This window comes from Nymphaea colorata, chromosome 14, assembly GCF_008831285.2.
Source record: "Nymphaea colorata isolate Beijing-Zhang1983 chromosome 14, ASM883128v2, whole genome shotgun sequence".
Lineage (NCBI taxonomy): Eukaryota > Viridiplantae > Streptophyta > Magnoliopsida > Nymphaeales > Nymphaeaceae > Nymphaea > Nymphaea colorata.
Window position 1 is genome coordinate 11,978,962 of NC_045151.1, and position 19,881 is coordinate 11,998,842.

The 19,881-nt window shown below is 38.4% G+C and overlaps 2 protein-coding genes, 1 long non-coding RNA gene and 1 other non-coding gene across 4 annotated transcripts; 2 read left to right on the forward strand and 2 right to left on the reverse strand.

Moving 5' to 3' along the window:
* Window positions 1-2,065: 2,065 nt before the first annotated feature.
* On the reverse strand, window positions 2,066-5,345 carry LOC126409249 (uncharacterized). The gene is made up of 3 exons (XR_007572113.1): window positions 5,242-5,345; window positions 3,943-4,024; window positions 2,066-2,641 (listed from the first exon to the last, which is right to left on the reverse strand). It is a non-coding gene; the product is annotated as an uncharacterized LOC126409249 (long non-coding RNA).
* Window positions 5,346-6,979: 1,634 nt separating this feature from the next.
* LOC116267708 (uncharacterized) lies at window positions 6,980-8,097 on the forward strand. Its single transcript, XM_031649576.2, has one exon. The coding sequence runs from the start codon at window positions 7,048-7,050 to the stop codon at window positions 7,669-7,671; it is 624 nt and encodes a 207-aa protein (XP_031505436.1). The 5' UTR covers window positions 6,980-7,047; the 3' UTR covers window positions 7,672-8,097.
* Window positions 8,098-12,085: 3,988 nt separating this feature from the next.
* On the forward strand, window positions 12,086-16,537 carry LOC116267517 (uncharacterized). Its single transcript, XM_031649276.2, has 7 exons — window positions 12,086-12,763; window positions 13,026-14,282; window positions 14,394-14,450; window positions 14,529-14,585; window positions 14,673-14,726; window positions 15,343-15,443; window positions 15,981-16,537. The coding sequence occupies exons 1-7, from the start codon at window positions 12,119-12,121 to the stop codon at window positions 16,240-16,242; spliced, it is 2,433 nt and encodes an 810-aa protein (XP_031505136.1). The 5' UTR covers window positions 12,086-12,118; the 3' UTR covers window positions 16,243-16,537.
* A 2,623-nt stretch (window positions 16,538-19,160) lies between these two features.
* Window positions 19,161-19,234, reverse strand: TRNAI-AAU (transfer RNA isoleucine (anticodon AAU)). Its single transcript has one exon. It is a non-coding gene; the product is annotated as a tRNA-Ile (tRNA).
* Between the last annotated feature and the right edge of the window lie 647 nt (window positions 19,235-19,881).

A 19,881-nucleotide genomic window follows, 5' to 3' on the forward strand; every position in this document is an offset into this window, starting at 1 on the left:
CATGCACCATCTTGAAACCATATTTTGACATTATTTGCCCATATTCCACACGAGTTTTTTGTTAATGAACACGACAAAGGGAAGAAGGGCAGAAATCACACAAGAACATAACGTGGTTCGGCGTTGCCTGCATCCATGGTAGAAAGGAACCTCACGCTCTGCCTACTATTTTTATTAATCTCTTACTCTCTCACACCTTACAATGACGAACACATAAGATCTCCTTTTAAACAACAAGAAAATCCTGAAAAGATGGGATATACAAGAACATGGTTGGCAGCAACAAAATACGAAAACCAAATCTGGAGCAGCTACAGATCAGCTTTGTCTTTTATGGTTGATCAGCACTTCCAAGTCATCCTGCACTTAGACAAACAATAACGTGGTCCAAGAAGTAAACCCAACCATGTCTCAAGGCTGTAGATCAGTTTAGTCAACACTATCCTTTCATGAATTGTTCCACACATCTTAGTTCGCTCTCTTACTGAAATGGTCGACCAACCTCATAGGGGAACTTGGAGTACTAATTTTCTCATATCAACATACTAGCTCAATAATATTGATGATCTTCGTCTTCATTTAGCATCCTATCTTACTATTCTTCTCATGCCTTGAAAGGATTCATTTTCACCCTTAAGCAATTTCAAGATCAAAATATGCCATGGACAAGTTTTAACAGCTTGTGTAAAAATCACTTTATGCATGGTTTTAGTCAAAAAAACTTACCTTGCAATCCAACGCCCATTAGTTCACTAGTTTCCAGTCACCTTACCATGACTTCTAATTTAGTTGATGTGATGTAAAGTTAAAACCCAAAACACTCTTAAGAAATTGGGGTTTTAGCTGGCTAATTGCTGCACCCTTTACAATCAGCTGAAGAAGCAACTGAGCACCTTTCTTCAACTTGTGATGTGATACAACATTTGATTCGACAAACTTAGGCTTACCGTGAACCTTTCTAAACTTGGGCCCTTCCCACCTGAGAAGCAACAAAAGTGGATATTGTTCATGTGGAGGAACTCGAAGGTAGGGGCCAACAAAGGCCTTGGCCCACCTCAAATTTTTTTAAATTTAAAAGTTTGCATGTACAAGTTAAAAAAATCTAGTTTAACCAATGTAAAAAATTTGAAAAATTACATTTCAGCCAATGTTAAAATTTTGAAACTATAGTTTGGTGCCTATAACAAAAAACTCTTGGTTCCACCCCTACTCTGATTCAGGGTTTGTGGAATGCCATCACATACCATGTAAGTGATCTAAATCTCCCCTGAATGGGTAGTTAGATATCTCATGATAATGCAGCATGCAATTTCTTTTTCCACTAAAATGTTAACACAGTTTTTTCTTCATTTAACTAATGAGATTTGAACCGCTACAAATAAACCACACCAATACATTGTAATATGCAATTTATTTTACCACTAAAATGTTAACACATACTTTTCTTCTAATCTGATGAGATTTGAACCGCGACATCAAAATATAACATACAAGTTGGCAATTCTAAGGCTACAAACTGTGTAAATAAAAGGGGTCTAGTAAACATATCAAAATGACAACACCATGGTGACCATGGTGCTGCATATACACCTCTAAATTACAACTGAATATTACATTAAAGGATTACTTATGTTTCTCCACAGAGGAACAACAGTGAGTTACTCACATATGCATATTTACATCGATATTCAAAGTTGACACACCATTTGTGCACTCTGTTAATTCTTCATAATGGGTTCATGCAATGCTAACTTTATCATCATGTACACATAATTCCTTTCGTGCATCCTCCAATTTGTTAAGTAGAAAATGCAATTTGTCTTTCTTCAACACATGTGAACCATCCAGTTTACGATGCCATCGAAAAAAATGACAAAACTTTGATGCTGGTATGAGAGAGTCCCACAACTAGTCCACATAATTTATGAACACAATTACTAATTTCAATAATATAGACAACATTACTTGCATAACTTTTACACCTGTAAAAAGGCCTCCTTACATTTGAACCATATGTTACTATACAAATTTGTGAAAGAGATCCACAATTACATCGACAGGCTGAGTAAGCAGACGTCCCTAGCATTGCACCTGCCATTCAATAACATCAAGGTCAAATAACAAATTAAAATGTAGCATTCATATAATCAAATAATGCATCCAAACAACAATTATCGATCTCAAATCAAATTGGATTGAGAAGTCTTTAGTATGGTTTATTTGTTAGCATCCAACATCACCTTCTGAGTTTCAAGTGTTTATGAAAATTGCCATCTAATATGATTTTCAACTATTGTTCAAGCTGTCATTGTCACACCCCAACCTTTTGATCCTCAAACAAATTTTTTTTTTTCTAAACATAAAGCATTAAAGTGCGGCGACACAACAATTCAAAAAGAAGGGATCCATACCATTAGAAACAATGGGGCAAACTTTCATTTATATAACAATTTCAGTTCATACAAAATTATATCAATGTATATGACAAAAATACCTCAAACCATATGATTGATACCTAACAAAAACAAGACATCAATATAACCTAAAACACGGTGCACCGGTACTACAAAAGACCCAAAACCTCCCCAGTAGGATGTGAATGAAGCCATCTGATCAACCTGCTGCCCTGGATCCGCCAAAACTGAAAAATGAAACAACTGAAAGCTTAGTCTTTGCAGTATGGTAACAAGCCAGGAAAATCCCTAACCCTTTTAGGTAGGGCTCAAATATGAGATAATACAATCATAAAAACAAATCATCATCATACGATGACAGGGCATAGTCAAACCAGTTGCCAAGAAGGCCCCGCACATAGACCACGACATGTAAAGGCCACTCACTGGCCACTATAACACGTTTACAATTCACATGCAACTTGCAAGGCATGCATAAACATATCATTCTCATTCATTTCATTTACAAGCACATCATTCATATTCATTCCATTCATATTCTTTTCCTTTTCATTAACTTCAGTGAATTGACTGTTCCTGTGGGTGCAAACATAGGCACGTGCACACCCGAGCGGGCCTACAGCCGGGAGACAACTCCCGTGGTGGCCCATAACAGTATGGATTCATTCCTACTACAGTGGTAGAGCACTCATCTATGGATGTGTGAATTCCAAGGAGAGATAATCTGTCTTCTCTAGAACACCCAGGTTAAAAAGGCGGGAGCCCAACGCTCTAAGCACATCATATAACAGTACCCTGAAGTCTTGCACCGCCTGCGTTCCAAACAGGCGAGACCAGTGACGAAGGCGGGACAACTCCCAAACAGATAGCCACATCTCACTGGTCTCTCATCTCTTATTCTTTCATTCTTATCATTATAATTGTACATTCACGAAATGACTGACTAGCTCATGAGGTTGGTTCACTTCACGAGTGTACCCACACTTCCAATTGCTTCCACACGAGGGCCACATATATCATTAACATTCTTGGCTATATGTCATACAACATGAGTACAACTACCATCTAATTTCAATCAATTACATTATTGCCCATGGCAAGACATGTGCTACACATCACAACATTTACAATCACACACACATCAGTCACATCTTTCAAAACTTCACCAAACCACGGAGAGTAGTTTCAATCCGTGATTGGCTCATAGCTGTCCTAGGCAATTATCATTCTATGATTATTTCTAATGCACAATTGGGGTCGAGGAGATGCTCGACTCGATACCCCCACCTCATCTGTCCTAAGCAGTTATCAGTTCTAACATTCACATGCAAATGCGTAATAGTTTTCAAAACAAGTTTCTAATAACTTCTCAAACAAAACTCATCACATAACAAATCATTCGCATGCATACATACATTCACTCACAAACAATCATTCAATCACATCACAATCGTAGGATCCCATGATCCCAAACACACACATTCAGATGTTGGCTTCAGGCAGAGATTTGCTTGGAATGTCGCCATACCTGTCGGGCATCTACAAAACACCCAAAACACCTCAAGTTTCACGTCTGATCACTCAAGGTCTATGGGACATACCCGGTGTACCTGCAAACATACACAGTAGTAAATGACTAAATTCTCTATTGGTTTAGATCCACAATCAAAACAAATAAAAAAAAATATTGAGGTATGTCATTATCTCAAGAGGGTATCGACGGGTAGTGTCGACCTACAAAGCCCTCAAAAAGGTCTCTTCCCAACTCTTTGAAGTTGTGACTAAACATCTAAACTCAAAGCTTTGATCAAACTATCACTAACACATTCTCAATTGCTTTTTTTAGTTGAAGCGTCTTCCTAATAATACACCCAACTTACATATTTTTCTCCAACTAACACTGCAATACGCCCACTGACAATAGCATGCGCCACATGCTCACTAAAATGATTCTAAATCTTCTCACCTACATCAAAATCTCTACCATGTTTCCAAATAGCTTCGAAAATCAACACCTCAAGCTTAAAAGATCATTATAGAAATGAATCAGTGTTTCCCCAACATAATCCTAAACTTTCTCCAAAAGCAAAGTCACTAACATGCATCCCAAATCATCAATTCTAAATTCTAGCATGCTCAAACAATAATTATACGTGTTCCAACAGAAAACACATAACAATCTAAGCTCGATTAGGCCTTGTTCACCCCAATTTTAGAGGCAAAACTGTTGCAATGATCTTGGCAGCCACCTCAAGTGTTCGATCAAGTGCCAATGCCCAAGATTGTTTGTCGTCGTCGCCAACCACACGACCTACTTACTGGTAAGAGGGGGAAGACAGACTTTCCTAGCTGTAATCCATTCAAACAGCAATAGGTATGATAAGAATCAACAAAAGGGATATGAGAATCGAGGTCTGCCATGAGAAGGAGGCAGTCTACAAAGCAAATAAAAAGGGGGTTCGGCTGAGGGAGAAAGGACTAGTGGAAGGGAGAAAGAGCACATAAATGTTCAGTTGAGGGTGAGAGAGAGAGAGTGAGAGCATGGGTGAGGGAGTGAGATAGCACGAGCGGGAGAGTGGAAGAGTGGCAAGGGAGAGAAAAGTGGGTAGAGAGGGTTCGGACAGAGGGGAGAGGCCGACGGAGAGGGAGGGAGAAAATGCAGAGAAGGAGAGCATGAAGAAAGGGAGTGCAGCAAAGAGAGAGCGTGCAAAGATGTGTGGGAGGAAGAGGGAGAGCATGCGAGGAGATAGAGAACGTTGCAGAGAGGGGAGGATGTGCAGGAGGGACAGGGAGGGGAGAGATAGACAAAGAGGGCGAGAGAGCTTACCAGCACGCTGCCGCCACCGTCGATCCAGCTACCGCCACTACCACACCGTCTGCCCTCTTCCTCTTTGTTGCGGTCGTAGCAGAGGAAGAGTCGAAGAAGAAGAAGACGCTGAAGAAGGCCAGGGAGAAAAGCTCCCTCGCGTGACGGGCTCCCTTTCACGTGTGGAGCTCAGGTCTGAATCTGGACCCGATCCGACCTGCTGCAAAAAGTCAAGCGTTATAGTCATATACCTGATGTGTGATTCATTCAATTAAAAACCAATCGAACAAACCACATCTATGAACAAAACCTTATGAAAGAAAAATAAGGAATTCATTGTACTATAGTTTATTAACTTGAATTTTTCTATCCTTCGACTCCAATCATTCACGTATTAATTCATGAACATAAAGAAGATACTTGAGATAGTTAAGAGTTCATCTAATCTATGATGTTGATGGTTAAGAGAAGAAACAAAAGGAGAAAAATGATGTATTTTTGTCATTAGTATTAGCTTCTTCTTTTTTATCTCAATGACCCTTATTAAATGACTAAGTGACTCTAGATAGAGTTACCTCTCTCTCTCTCTCTCTCTCTCTCTCTCTCTATATATATATATATATATATATATATATATATATATATATATATATATATATATATATATATATATATATATATATATATATATATATATATATATATATATATAACTCTACTTTTTTTACCAACAGCAACCTCTCCGTCTGTTTTTTTATTTTTTTAAAAGAAGGCATGGGGAGGCCATTGCCTGCACCTCCCACCCGTTGCCTGTAGAGCATCCATCGACAAGAGGCAGGCAGCGAGAGGCCGCTGCTAGGCGGGGGAGGCAACGACCTCCCCTTTTTTTTTTTTTTTTTTTTTAATGGGGAGGGGATGGCCGCCACCAACCAAAGGGAGGCTATGACCTCTCCGCCCCCTTTTTTCAAAAAAAAAAGGGGGTTAAGAGGAAAGGGGTGGTCATTGCCTCCCCATCGAGGGTGGCAACCTCCCTCTGGTCTTTAAAGCGTGCGTGAGAGAAGTCGACTTCCACCGCTACATATAGTTCCACTAGCCTAGGTCCTTTTGCAAGTTCTTTTCTTTTTTTTTTTTCCGGAGGGGTATGATCTGGGTGACTAACGAACCACCCATCGTCTTGATGGACGGCTCCCATCATCGCCATCCATACTCGTTTTAACGTTGATGGATTGCATCAAAAGATTTTAAAGACCCTTGAAATTTGTAGATGATTCTGTATCAACAACGGCGAAAATGAACGGTCAGAAATATCTGTTCTTGGTTGTTATTGAGGGCCATTCATCATGAAGATGGATGGGGCCTAAGGACCCATTTACGGGTTTGTTATCCTTTACAAAAAGTTCATTTTCAACTTGCCGGACCAAATGATGCATATTTTCTATTTCTAAGCACTACCAAAATCCAAAACCCTAACGGTCGAAATGAATTAAGCCAAGTGATGTAAATTTGACTCCGAAACCCTAAATTTTGCTTCATCATTTTCCCTAGTTGTCCCCCCTTTTCCCCACCCTAACGGTCCACAAAATAGTTTCAAATCAACGTCAACCACGCGTCCCTCTTCTCGAAAACTGCAAGATCTTGGCGTTTTATTCATAGAGGGCTCCAATTCACGCCCCAACGGTCACAAGATGATCGGACGACATATAGCCACGTGTCCCCATCTCCTTTTTTGCTCTCTTTTTCAAAATCCATTCGTCACTATTGAAAAGGAAACATTTCAGGCTCCAGTCTCTCGCTACTTGCTCTCTCTCTCACGCCGACACGCAGAAAATGTGTTCGTCGACAGAAGGAACGAAGTGCACAAAAGAAGCATCGAGGCCTTCCCACCCTCTGCAGCAGATTGCTGAGAGCCCTACCCACAGGCTCCTCCTCAAGCAGTGGATCAAGGAGGAGGAGCTCATCTCCCAGAGGGTCTCTTCCAAGGAGTGGCAGATTGATGCCGCCCGCAAGGAGATCACGCAGCTCTACTGCTTCTTTTTCATCTTCCATTCCTCATTCCTGATCCTGCTGTACACCTCCGTGGACAAAATAGCACTGCCTTCTTCTTCCAGTTCTTGCCACAGGTCTTGGATCCCCACTCTTCTTTCTCTCGTCTGCTCCCTGGCGATGATATGGGCAATTAGGTACAAGATGGATTTGGAGAGCCACACGGAGAGGCTGCTGAATAGGGAGAAGGAGGACGGGAAACTCTTGTTGCAGTGTGTGCAGGAGTTGAAGAAGAAAGGTGTGGAGTTTGATCTCTTGAAGGAGGTAGACGCGTTGAGGAGGGCCAAGAGTTTGAGGGTGGAGACCAAACCGGTCAAGAGATGGTCCTCGAGGGATTTTGTGACCCTCTTCTTCGTTGTGGTTGCTTGCTCTGTGTTGGGCATCGTCAGAGTTATCTTGTGCAGTTAGATGTGGTGGGTATTGTGGATTTGGGGGATAGAGGCGTTTTCCGGCGTTCCAAGGAGAAGAATGATTCTCGATCACATTCTTTTCCTTTTCAATCTTTCTCAGTGACGGTGGTGATATGGGGAGATTCTTTATTCTGTACCCTCTTTCTTTCTTTGCTCTTTGTGTGCCCGGAGGGGCAGAGCAGAACGTTTTGTTCTGCTTTTTCGGTTCTTTTGCCCACTGTGTATGAATTGAATCTCTATCACGGGACAAAATATGGGTGTTGTTGATCTCTTATGGTAAGATGAAATGAAGAGATTCAACAGGATCAACCCACACGATTAGTGTTCATCTGCTGACATTCTTGTCGGTGAAAAATGTTTGTGAAAATGTCGCTTCCTGTACCTAAAAAAACCGGAAATGAAACTGTTCATCATTGTTAATGCATATCTCAGATAAAATCGAGATTACTGACATTCATCTGTTTTTCTCTTACCAAAATTCATCTGTTTTTCTCTTACCAACATTCCAAATAAAACCGAGAAATAATTAGTTAAATCAACGCGTCATTCGACGACAATGGGGTCGCTTTTGTCCATTTCTTTTCGCTTTCTGTTCATTTCTTTCCCTACACTGTCTTCGTTATCATCACCAATTCTTGATCCACGTTTTTCCCTCTGAATTATGCTTAGAAAGAAGTAATTGGTTTTAACTCAAAACATCGACCTCCAAATCTCATTGCTGCCTGCCACACCGTTCTCGAGAAGGGACCATAGAATGGAACGCGCCTTCTGAACAAGTCTGCTGAAGTTAAAAGGGCTGTGTATTTTGATCGCCCTACTGTAGATTTGGTCCCATTATTCCCACAACCGGAGAACGGTTCATGTGGAGCCTCGAGTTTCTGGTCTAGATTACTACCGCATGACCATTATTAAGGATGGTACTAGAGGGGTTCTTCACAGATCATCTGTCCCTGGGACGTCCACTTTCTGTGAAAGGATGAGACACCATTTTGCAGGCTGTGAAGCGTAGCATGGGCGTCACCCTGAGAACCAAAAACAAAGTCTGGGACCTTAAGAGGATGAAGGAAAGAGTGTAGGCTTCGTCTCTCATTCCAGTAGCAGGATGAAATGATCCTCTGCTCACTTGAAAGAAAGGATCATCTGGTTTAAGATAAGGGGGAGATTCAATAAATCATTCTTATCTGGTACACTTCTTCCTGAAACGTATGGTAGAAGGGCAGGGGATATGGAGGGGAGAAGGGTAGTGGACGACCAATCATAAATTATACAAATCGTAAAAACTTAAGAAAGAATTTAACTGGCGAATCTTCAATTCTTAGATATCCCTATACACGCACAAGCCAGTTCGATCCAATCAAAATTCGTAGTTCCTGGACCATGGAGATCACATTTGTACGATTAGGATTTTGAAGAAGAAGCTTTGGATTTTTGTGAAGTAACCGCACAAATTTTGTACAATGACGTCGAGATTGATCCTTTCTCCAATGGGCAGGCAATTTTCATGACCAAAAAATTGAATTTCGAGTAATGATGTATTTTTCATTAAAATACTTCTCAATCAAACATGTAAATCCTCACTCTCTATACTACAGAAAACCCAAACAACTTTTTCTTACTCATTAATCAGATTAATCACACGCATCCCCAGCTGTCTAGGTGAAATAAATTGATAGGTCAACCAAGAGAAACTAAACTGCCAAGGACTAAAACTATTTTGAGCATCTTAATCGACACTAGGACTAGTCCCCTACCTTATTTTCAGGTTCTTTCTACTTCTTCTTAACCGAGCAGTCAAAATTATTCTCATCTTCTCTATAAAACTTCATATGGAAGAAGTCTAGCAACCACCACCTGCACATCTTCCTTCAATGTGTGATGGTGCAAAGAAAGAAAGTTGGACTAAGATGATATAGGAACATTATTAGAATGTGGATAAAAATTACATAAAGTTCTTTGTGCATGAAGGGTAAAAGGGACCAGCATGCACAAGGAACCTGAAATTCAGATTGAATGCATTACCCTGGGCTTTCTTTTTTCTTTTTTCTTTTTTTCCCCTTTTACGAAAGGTTCTCTGCCTTACCATTCTGTGATGTAGTTCTTAACTTTTTTGGCCATCGTTGAAATAAAAGCCTTCAGACTGACAACGATTGAATACCATAACAAGAAGCTGGAACCAACAAACTTGCAGTCTTTGACTTGGCCTTGTAGAAACAATTCCCCACAAGGGTCAGTTTACTTTGAAATCTTATAGTGGAAACCAATGTTGTGTTATTTTTGAAAAATACTACGATAATAACGAACCCAAAAAAAAAACGCAAACATATTTATCGTTTTTTTCGCGTTATTTTCTTTCTTGATTTTTCATTTTTTTCTTTTTAATGTTGATAGCATTCTGGATTCAAATTTAAATTTAAACTAAATTCTTTTTTATCATATTAAAACTTTCTTTTAATCATTTTATCTAGTTTTATCTATGCTTGCTTGCTAGTTTCTGATTTGTTTCACTTTTACCTTTTTTAAAGTTTTTTCCAAGAAAAAACAATTTTGTCAAAAAATACCGGAAACAAACCAGGCTGTTAAAAAACCGAGATCAGTATTTATGACAATGGTTGACACACATATTTTCAATCATTCTTGGCAATACTAAAAATATAGATATGACTTCATGTAAAAAGTTACAAATAATACAATAAATCCTTATTTATTTGTTCCATAATCTGAAAAAAAGTAACTTGTTTAACGCTTATTGAATCATAAATTGAGATTTATACGTCAAGGAAACGCGTGTTTGCCATTGATTCTTAGTTTTTTCCGATTATATCCATGTAGGCAGATCTGTGAATAGAGTTTAAGAATTTCAAGCTTCAGATAAGGAGTTTCAAAACAGAAAGGAATGTTGCCAACATTTTCTTTTGAGGGGCGTTTGGATGCCCACAGAAAAATACCTACATGGAAGAAAGTTCTTGAAATTGGGTGGAAGATCCCATGAAGCTAAACAGAGAGAGAAAATAAATTCATGGAAAAAAGACGGGACTAATTTGCAGAAGTACTACATAATGCAGGAACTTTTACTCATTTTGCACCATAAGTTCAAAAGATATGATATCATATTTTCAGGGAAAAAAATCATGCAAACCAAAACCTAAAAAGATTATTCAAAGAATCTGATTGTAAAATTATATAATTCCAAAATCACTTACATATTAAATATATAAAAATTACCCATGACATATCGGGATGTGAAACCATTGTACTCGAAATTTGATATACTCTTAACCACATCCACTTTTTTAGATATTTACATATTTGGATTTGAATATGAACAAAAAAAAAAGAGCTATATTTGAATTCAAATTCAAAATCCAATTCCACAATCTAAATAATATCTCAAACTGATTCTTGCGTTAACATCTAAATATGAATCTGAATTTTGAAGTGAATCTGGCTTGTTTTCAAAATATAAAGGCATTGAATATAAGATATTCATTTAAAACTAAATTTGATCTAAATATAAATTTGAATCTGATTCAATTTTTTTAATCGGATAGTAAACTGTTTCCCATATCCAATCTGTTCCAAATCAGACACATTGACACTCATAATGATGTAGTTTAATGTAACGCAAGTCAAGGGAATGAATGAATTGTGAGGCGTTTGTCCACGTACAGCCCCATGCATAAAGTAAGTTTGATAACAAATACAAAATAAGAATGTAATATTTATTAGTATCGAGATTGCAAGTTAAGAAACGCATCCACTTTGGCAGTGTTTCTTCACAAAAAAAAAAAAAAAAAGACTCTAGGACTCAACTAGCCTTTATTAATATGGAAATCTTTCTTAGAAAATAAAAACTGGACTAAGAATTGGGCTCAAACGTGGTTGTAAAACGAATTTTTGCCCCCAAAAAAATGTGGTAATATAGGATGGTATCAATCTGGTCAGGCGTTAAATGCACAACAGTTTATTGTATTTCTGTTACATTCTCTATCAAATTTTTATAAAGAAGAAAACCATTCATTAACTATTTATGATATATATATATATATATAGTTAATCATGTCATTATATCATTGAGTGAAGTTAAGGAGGCTAATGAAATCGAGGGTATTTTAGCCTTTTTGTCATATTAACCCCAACTTAAGAAAGCGATAACCTAGTGTAATGTTATTTTTCATTAAAGGTGTAAAAGTTGTAAGGTTAGGCGAGTAATTTGTTATTATTCCAGACCTTTAGATGTCATTGTGAAAAACTCCTGAGTTAAAAAGGAAATGGTCGAAACCAATTGGTTTTGGGATACCGGTTCGGTTCTCACATGCCGGGTCCAGGTACACTCCTCCAACTCCAAGCTCCAAAACAGAAGCCCATTCCCTTTAAAGCCTTTTTTTTTTTTTCTTTTTTGGCGCCAACGTCTCACAACTCTCAAGCGACGGAGAGACGAGAGGACGATGGCCCTCAGACCGATGGCCGACGACGCCACTTGCGACCTCAGCCTCATGGTGGCGGAGCTCTCCTCTTCATCCTCCTCCTCCGCCCGGTCGGCCAATGGGTTCCTCGACCTCGACCACTGCCGCTCTGCTCGAGAAGCAGTCATCGAGAAGCTTCTTCCTTTCCTCTCGCAGATGTCACTAGGGTTTCTTTCCAGCCGGTGCTGCATCGTCGACGCCTTCTCAGCCCTCGTCCCCTGTGGAGATCGCCAGGTAAAAGTCACGTTTGGTGACGTTTCGGCGCTTTCTGACCTCCTCTTCGAGGAATTGGAGGGGGCGATACGGAAGATTGCATCTTTTCTCGCTTCCCCTACCGTAATTTCGCTACTCAGGTGCTGCATTAAGCTGCTGACCCCCCTTGGGTTCAACCAGAGCTTCGTTTTGAAGAAATGCCAGGTTCTCCATTCTCTGCTCGCGAAACTGTGCTGTCAGGTGGAGGCGTCGATGCTTCTGTTCGGTGACCAAGAGGTGTCGTACTGGAAAAGATCGATTTCACGTGAATACACAGTTTCTACTGACGGGGTGTTGAAGTCTCGGATCGAGGTCTGTAATGAGTTCATCGATGCATCTGCAATTGGGTTAGACGTATTATGCCCCATTCTTGAGGTAAATTCCATTTACTAGCTTCTTAGGAATCTATGGTAGAGAACATCGCATGTTAAAACCTTATGATGATGACAATTTATGTAGGTGAGTCATGTGTAGTGTCTTAGTTAGTAAAGCCTAAGGTCCCCATTCTTGTTTCATCTGGCTACGATTATGGAGCTTTTGCTTTTCCCCTTCCTTTATACATTGATAACCTGCTAAAATGTATGGTTATCGATAAGAGATTATTAAGTTTACAGATTATAACCTATTTCTGGAACAGGTTTTCGTGGATGAACTTTTGATGAATCAAGACTTCCAGCAGTATTTGATGACCACTGATTCTATTACTGCTGCATCTAAGAAGCTATTTAAAAGTCAACATACATATGGAAATGTTGCAAATGTGCTTGAAGTAGTTTCTGCTCATTTTCTTCTCTTCTTTTCCGATGAATCAGCTGTTACTAAGTTTAGTAAGACATTATTTTGGTCCTGTAATGGGAATCTTGAACCATCGGAACTAAGCTTGTCTTCTGCAATGGTATTACTTGGTATTATTGCTAATACTGCTGCAACGTACCTTCTCAAAACACATGTGATTTCGTTGGTTTCTAAATCTATCGGAATCTGCCTGAATCTGCATCACAAAAAAGAAGACCTTGGCATCCATATGCTCTCATATGTTTCAGCTTTTGAAGTATCGGTTGACCTTTACTTGAAACACTTATCGGTCTTAGAGGTTATCGATCATTATCTGAAAGCTGATAATTCATTTGATTTATCGGAGAAGGAGCGGTCTGCATTTGGATTTGGCATGCCCACAGCTTTTGAGTCTTTTGTTCAGCCAGTTACAAGTGGGAGAATAGATTTACAGAGCCTGAAGTTTGCAGAGTCATGCAGTCCAATCTTTGATAAGAAGTTTTATAGCTTTGATCTAATGAGTGCCACTCTATCTTACATCAACGATATCAAGCCTCTTTTTGATCCTTCGTTCACTAAAGAGATTTCTGAGATACTAAACTGCATTACATTGAAATGTCTAACATCAGTAAGAAAAGATACCTCTTTGAATATAGCTGAAGAAGAAACTGCTGGCAAAATATGTTATTTAGCTGCTTTGTTAAAGCTGATGGGCTGTTCTCTTCTTCAGATTGTTTATCAAATCAGAGGAAGTCACAATGCTTATCGCTTAAAGACCCTGAATGATTATGCTCATTGTAGAGAATATTACTTCATAGCTGACATTCTTGGTTCTTTTGGACACTGGAGGCCACAAAGTGGGATTATTGCCTCTGGTGCTTTGTCGAAGCATCCTGAAACACATAAAGAGACAAAATTAGTGATAGTCCATTATTGCAGTTTACTTCTATTCTGTTATGAGACAGGATCAAAATTCTTGTGGAAGAGCTGCATTTTTGTGTTAATGGCGTTCATAAATCTACTGGTATTTGAAGAGGGAAATGTAGATGCATTGAATTCAATACTTCAACAACCAGCACCATACTGTCTCCACAACTATTTGAAGTCCAAAATCCATCAGGTGATAAATGAAAATGACAGCTTTTGTTATTCGTATTTGCTCTCACTTCTCTTATTCTCTTGAATCTCGGAAGCATATTTTATGGTAACTGAGTATGAAATTGCATTTCAGGGAATGGCAGTCAGGGAGTCAAGCCTATTAGTTGCATCACATATGATGAGAATCAGGGTGAGTCCAAAATAATATCCGAAAATAGAGTTTGATACAGATGTTTCCTGGATATAAGGAAATAAATCTCTTTGGCAGAATCTGGCATTGCAGAAATCAAGCGTAGTACATGCATTAAAGAGGACAAAAATTGAGGTGTGGGACTCATGCATTTGGGAGCTTCTTTAGGCTTAGAGAATTTATTCAAGGACGTGTAACTTACTTACGTATGTTTTCTACTAGGATGAGACATTCGGACGACGCAGACAGTTACGTGTATCAAACAGGAGGACTAAGGTGTGGTTAACGATTGCATCTTGAAGATTTCATTAAATCATGGTCCTAAATATTGGTGATATTTTGGTCATATCTGATATTATTGCCAGAAAAGAAGAAAATGTTTCTTTTGTGGAAAACATCACGATATTCAAGACACTGCCTTGCCACAAAAATGTTGCAGTATTTTCTCTTTAAGAAAAAAACTTATTATATGTATGTTAATAGTTAATTGTATGCTTTCCATTTTTAGTTTCTTCTAAATTTTTATACGTTGAAAAATAATGAATTTTTTGTAAAGAAGGAATTCATTATTCAAGTGAAAAAATCGTAATTTCATAAATTCTTTTGTTATTATTTATAGATTTTTTAATTTTTGAACTTCCTAGATTTGTCCAAGAAAAACAAAAACTTAAGAACTTCTGAGAAGAACCTGGCCAACAAATACCAGGGATTGATATTTGTGACAGTAATTTTTTTTTTTCTGAAATTATATGTGCAATTATTTATGATAGAATCAAAAATATAATAATTGCACTGATGACACGAGAATGGTAGGTTAGACAAGTCTATTCAAACTTGAAATTAAACTTATGATATTTTTTTATGAATATTTGAATGTGCAACTGTCTTGCAGGATAGGGCATCAAGGAAGTCAAGTCAACTAGTTCTATCAAACGTGAGAAAGACTAAGTTGCAATTTAGAGGGGAACCAGAAACCACAGATCTCATTGAGAGGTATTCACTTTATTATTTGGTTGTTGTTCTAAGCATGTGATAGTCGCATAAACTCTGTCAATGTCAGGTTGTTAAAGAGGGATTTCCTTTCACAAAGGCAGAAAACTTTCACATGGACTATATTTGCATGCTCCAATGCTAAATTTGTCGCCTTTCCCTTCTCCAGTAGCAAGTGCAATCAACTTTGGTCTTTCAGGAACTAATGGTATTGTTGTTTTTGTGACATTTCAAAATTTCCTTGCCATTGAAGGCATTCTTTGGAGTGGTCGTTGCCTTGTTGGTATAAACTATAAAGTATATGGGGATAACAATCTGTTCTATGTTTACATATTGGGCACCTTCAAAAAGGATCTTGATTGTGCAGTTGTGTGCAAGAACCCCTCTCTCTCTCCCATGCGCAACACACACCATGTAAATATATATTTTACAAAAAAACACAAAGAGACTACATAGATCGGAGATTATTAGTGTAGATGGACAGCGGGTCTCTTGGTTTAAATGGAGAGCAACTAATGATATTCACATGACTGAGTACAGGGAAGATGAAGATGGTGATAAGGCGTGCAATGGGGAAGCCTTCATTGAGTCCATTTTGGGCATGGAGGAAAAGGGAAAGAGGCCTAGTGATTATGAAGAACTTGCAGATTTTATTGTCTGCAAGCATGGGAAGGACTACAAGAGCTGGCTGAATTCGAGAAAGATTTTCAGGTCATGGAGTTATGAAAAGGCAGCTCTAGGACGTCAGCAGAAGAAGAGAAAATTGAAAAGATTATTATGGGGGCTCAACGATGAGTCATAATGTAGTTTCAATATGTCAGGAGGCCCAAGTTGTATAGGTTATGCACAAAAAATGTAAGTCTGTATTATAACAAAGTTTTGTTTTGTTGACATCCTCTTTTTTGTCTCTCTTTCTGACACATGCACACCATATGGCATGCATGCTTCATAGCAAACTTTCTAGAAGCACATACTGAAATAATCAAAAGTATCTCATGTCAATTCTGTTGGTAAGCTTTGTGATGTTGCTTCTGTTGTTAAGCTTACCTAGTTTTACTTCATTAATAAAGAAACACTCCTCTGTCAATTTAACATGTTCTTTTACCAACAAATATTTCTTCTGGAGATGTTATTCTCATGTTCATTGTTTTTACTAGAAATGATGGTTCCGGTTGGGAGGAAATTTTGCAGTTACTGATGGTTGGATAGGGCATGGACGTGTAGTCTCCCCATCCAATGGGGAATCGTAGTCATGGGCTGCCCAAGTGGTCCCATATCAAAAAGTATTTCCTCTTTATTCAACTATACTATAATACAAAAGCTTCTTTTGACAAGCTTCCCAAAATATCTTTGAATTCCTGGTTCCACGATTCGCCATCCAAAAATGCTGTATCCCTTCTCTTTTTTTGTTAGCCCTCATCTTCAAAAGGAGCCCCCCTCCACCATTTGGTATTTCAGAGCATAACCAGGAGCCGAAAGACAAGTCCTTGAGTTGAAAAGCTAGCAAGATGACGGTTGAAGTCGACTGGCCAAAGAGCTGGTTAAGGGCAGAAGAAATCGAAAGGTGAGTGCTAAATTATATGTTTTTTCATGCTTTATACATCATTATGCCTCTCCGTCTTTATGCTGTGTCTCTGCAATGAGGCGACATATGGGGCACCATTGAGTTGATCTCAACCATTTCACTTTGGTTTCTGAAGAAGGGTTGAATTTTAAGGGAGTTATTGAGTTGGGAGAGCCTACAAAAAATGTGGGCGGGATTGTCGTTTTCCTTCTTTGAGAGTGTTTTGTTTTCGTTTTGTGAAAAAAGCAGGATTGTAAATTTAGGTTATTGGTGTTGAGCTATTGGGCTTGTGGTAAAGACAAAGGTAAATAAAACCTCTATATTTGTTTTTGTCCTATTTTATGTTTCTCTTGACCCTATTTTTTCATCTAGAAACTTTGGGATTTATTGCTTTCCTAATTTTTACGTTGTATGCTCCTAGTCAGAATGTTAAGAGAGCTTTAAAGAGCTATCTATATTGGAGAGTGTCCAAAAAGGCTTTCAAATTATCAAATGCTCAAGGATGCTGAAGCATAAGGATACAAAATAGAAATGATTTGGTCTGCATGAAGGACTTACTTTGTAGTTCTCTATAAAGACAGTCTGGTTATCTCAAAGTTTTCAACGCACAAATCTTGATCAGTACGAAGATAAAGATCAAGAATAAGTTTGTCTTTACTGTCTAGGACGTTGAGACTCTGCATTTGATCAGTTGATGCCGTCTTGGTTGGCTTGACTCAGCTGAACTTGATCGTAGCCAAGTGAACCACAACTTTCATTTCCTTATCAATCGTGTTGGTCCATCTCATGTTTTTTGAGCAATTTTGCACAAAAGAGCCATGTGGAATCACTCTTCGCGGTTGCCTCCCTAAGAATCGGATAATTCAATGCAAATGAACCTACCTACTTTCGCCTCGTCTTTTTGTTGCTTCAACATCCTTCTTTCCAACAAAATTTATTTTTTCTTTCGCTTTGCTCACCTTCAGACTCTCTCTCTCTCTCTCTCTCTCTCTCTCTCTCTCTATCTATCTATCTATATATATATATATACTTCCACAACCATTAACCATGGCATCCTTTTCTGTACAAAATTTAACTTTTTTAAAGCATTATGTTCCTTCTTTTACAGAAAATTTTAGTTTGAACTTTACACGTTTGATCTTTATTATATTAAATAATTTTTATTTATATCCTAACTCTAACGACATCAATGCCATTGCCAAAGATCGGGTTTAATTCGCACGCGAGCACGCATAAAGATTCAACGAAAATTAAGCGATATATCGAGGAAGGAGTAACTCAGGATGCAATGATAAATAAGAACAGTTAAGGGCAAGCTTATAAATGGAGAGTGTGCATGCAACTGATAAATTCCAATACTTAAGCTTTCAAAACCGACGTGAACAGCAATCGCGTAAACTCTTATCCGTGAAGCTCTTCTCAAGTCTTCAGTATGCAGTTAATATAACATGGTTTTCTGTGTTGGTGTGATCACATCCATGTGGCTAATCTTGTGTATCTATGTTTTAATGGGGTTCCCAAAAAAAAAAAAAAAAAAAAAAAAACTAACCATTTTGTTGACTTTTTTAAAGGGCTTTCCATGTTAGGCTAAAGTTGTTGACACGACCACCGGGTCGGTCCGATTCGGCTCGTTTAGGATTAAAAAAATATTTTTAAAATTTTTTTTAATAATATATATTTATTATTAACAAATATATTTTATATTTAAAAAAATTATTTTATAATTAAAAAATGTTTGATAATTAAAAATTTATTTTTTATTTTTAAACGGGCCGGGCCAGCCCAAGCGGAGCTGACGAACCCGATCAAGCTGGACCTTACCGGGCTGGGCCGACCCGATACCTACCCTTAATAACCAAGTAACACCTTTTGAAGAGGCTTGAACGGCTGTCGACCTGAGGGTTTATCTAGAAGAGTGTTACGAAAAAACCAGGGTATATCTACACAAGGACATGGATTCAGACTTCAAAATAGTGATGTCTTTCGCAGTCGTATCCAATAAGGCAGCTCGGAATTTACGACATCATGTGAGGGAATAGGAATCGACAGCATGAAATGTAGAAGAGGAGAAAAAAAGTAAAGATTGAAAATATAATGCAACTGTCCTTTGACAAAATGAGAAGTAAAAGAACAGGAAAAAGTAGAAAGGACTAACGTGGCCCATGCAGGTCTCGAACCTGCGACCTTCGCGTTATTAGCACGACGCTCTAACCAACTGAGCTAATAGGCCATACCTTGTGCTTAAAAGTTATTGTAACCTATAAGAGAAATACGCAACTCGTCGCGCACCTGCATAAGTACTATGGGTATAAGCAGAAGGGATATGCAACGAATACTATTAATACCGAATCTGCACCTGAACAAGATCTGACGATATTGTGTCCAATCTGAGTCCCAAAGAAATCCACCGAAAAAATCGTAAATGTTCTGTACCAAGTTTCCATTTCCATCAGATATTAACCTGGATCAGAACTAGATATAACTGAAACATTGAAATGGACATCCTAATGTAAATATTCGATGCAAACGCAAGGTCGATCTGCATGGATCAATCCACCATCTGATGCAAATGCATTATTTGGACTTTGTCATAATTATCTAAATAAAAAAAAAATGCACTCCTAATAAGGTGGTGAAACGCTGCAAAAGAATTTCGAAGCCCTCTTCGTTCCCGCCAACAAAAAATTACTGGATAGCTTGTCAGAAGCTTCAAATAACGAGTTGCAAGTTACATGCCTTTAAAATGTAGTTTTTTATGCGTAAAAACGTTTTCGCCCTCATCACCAAATCTTGCCATTCATCACCAAATCTTGCTTGAACCTACACATAATATAGCTCCGCAATGGCATTTCAAATTCAGATATGCATTTAATGAAG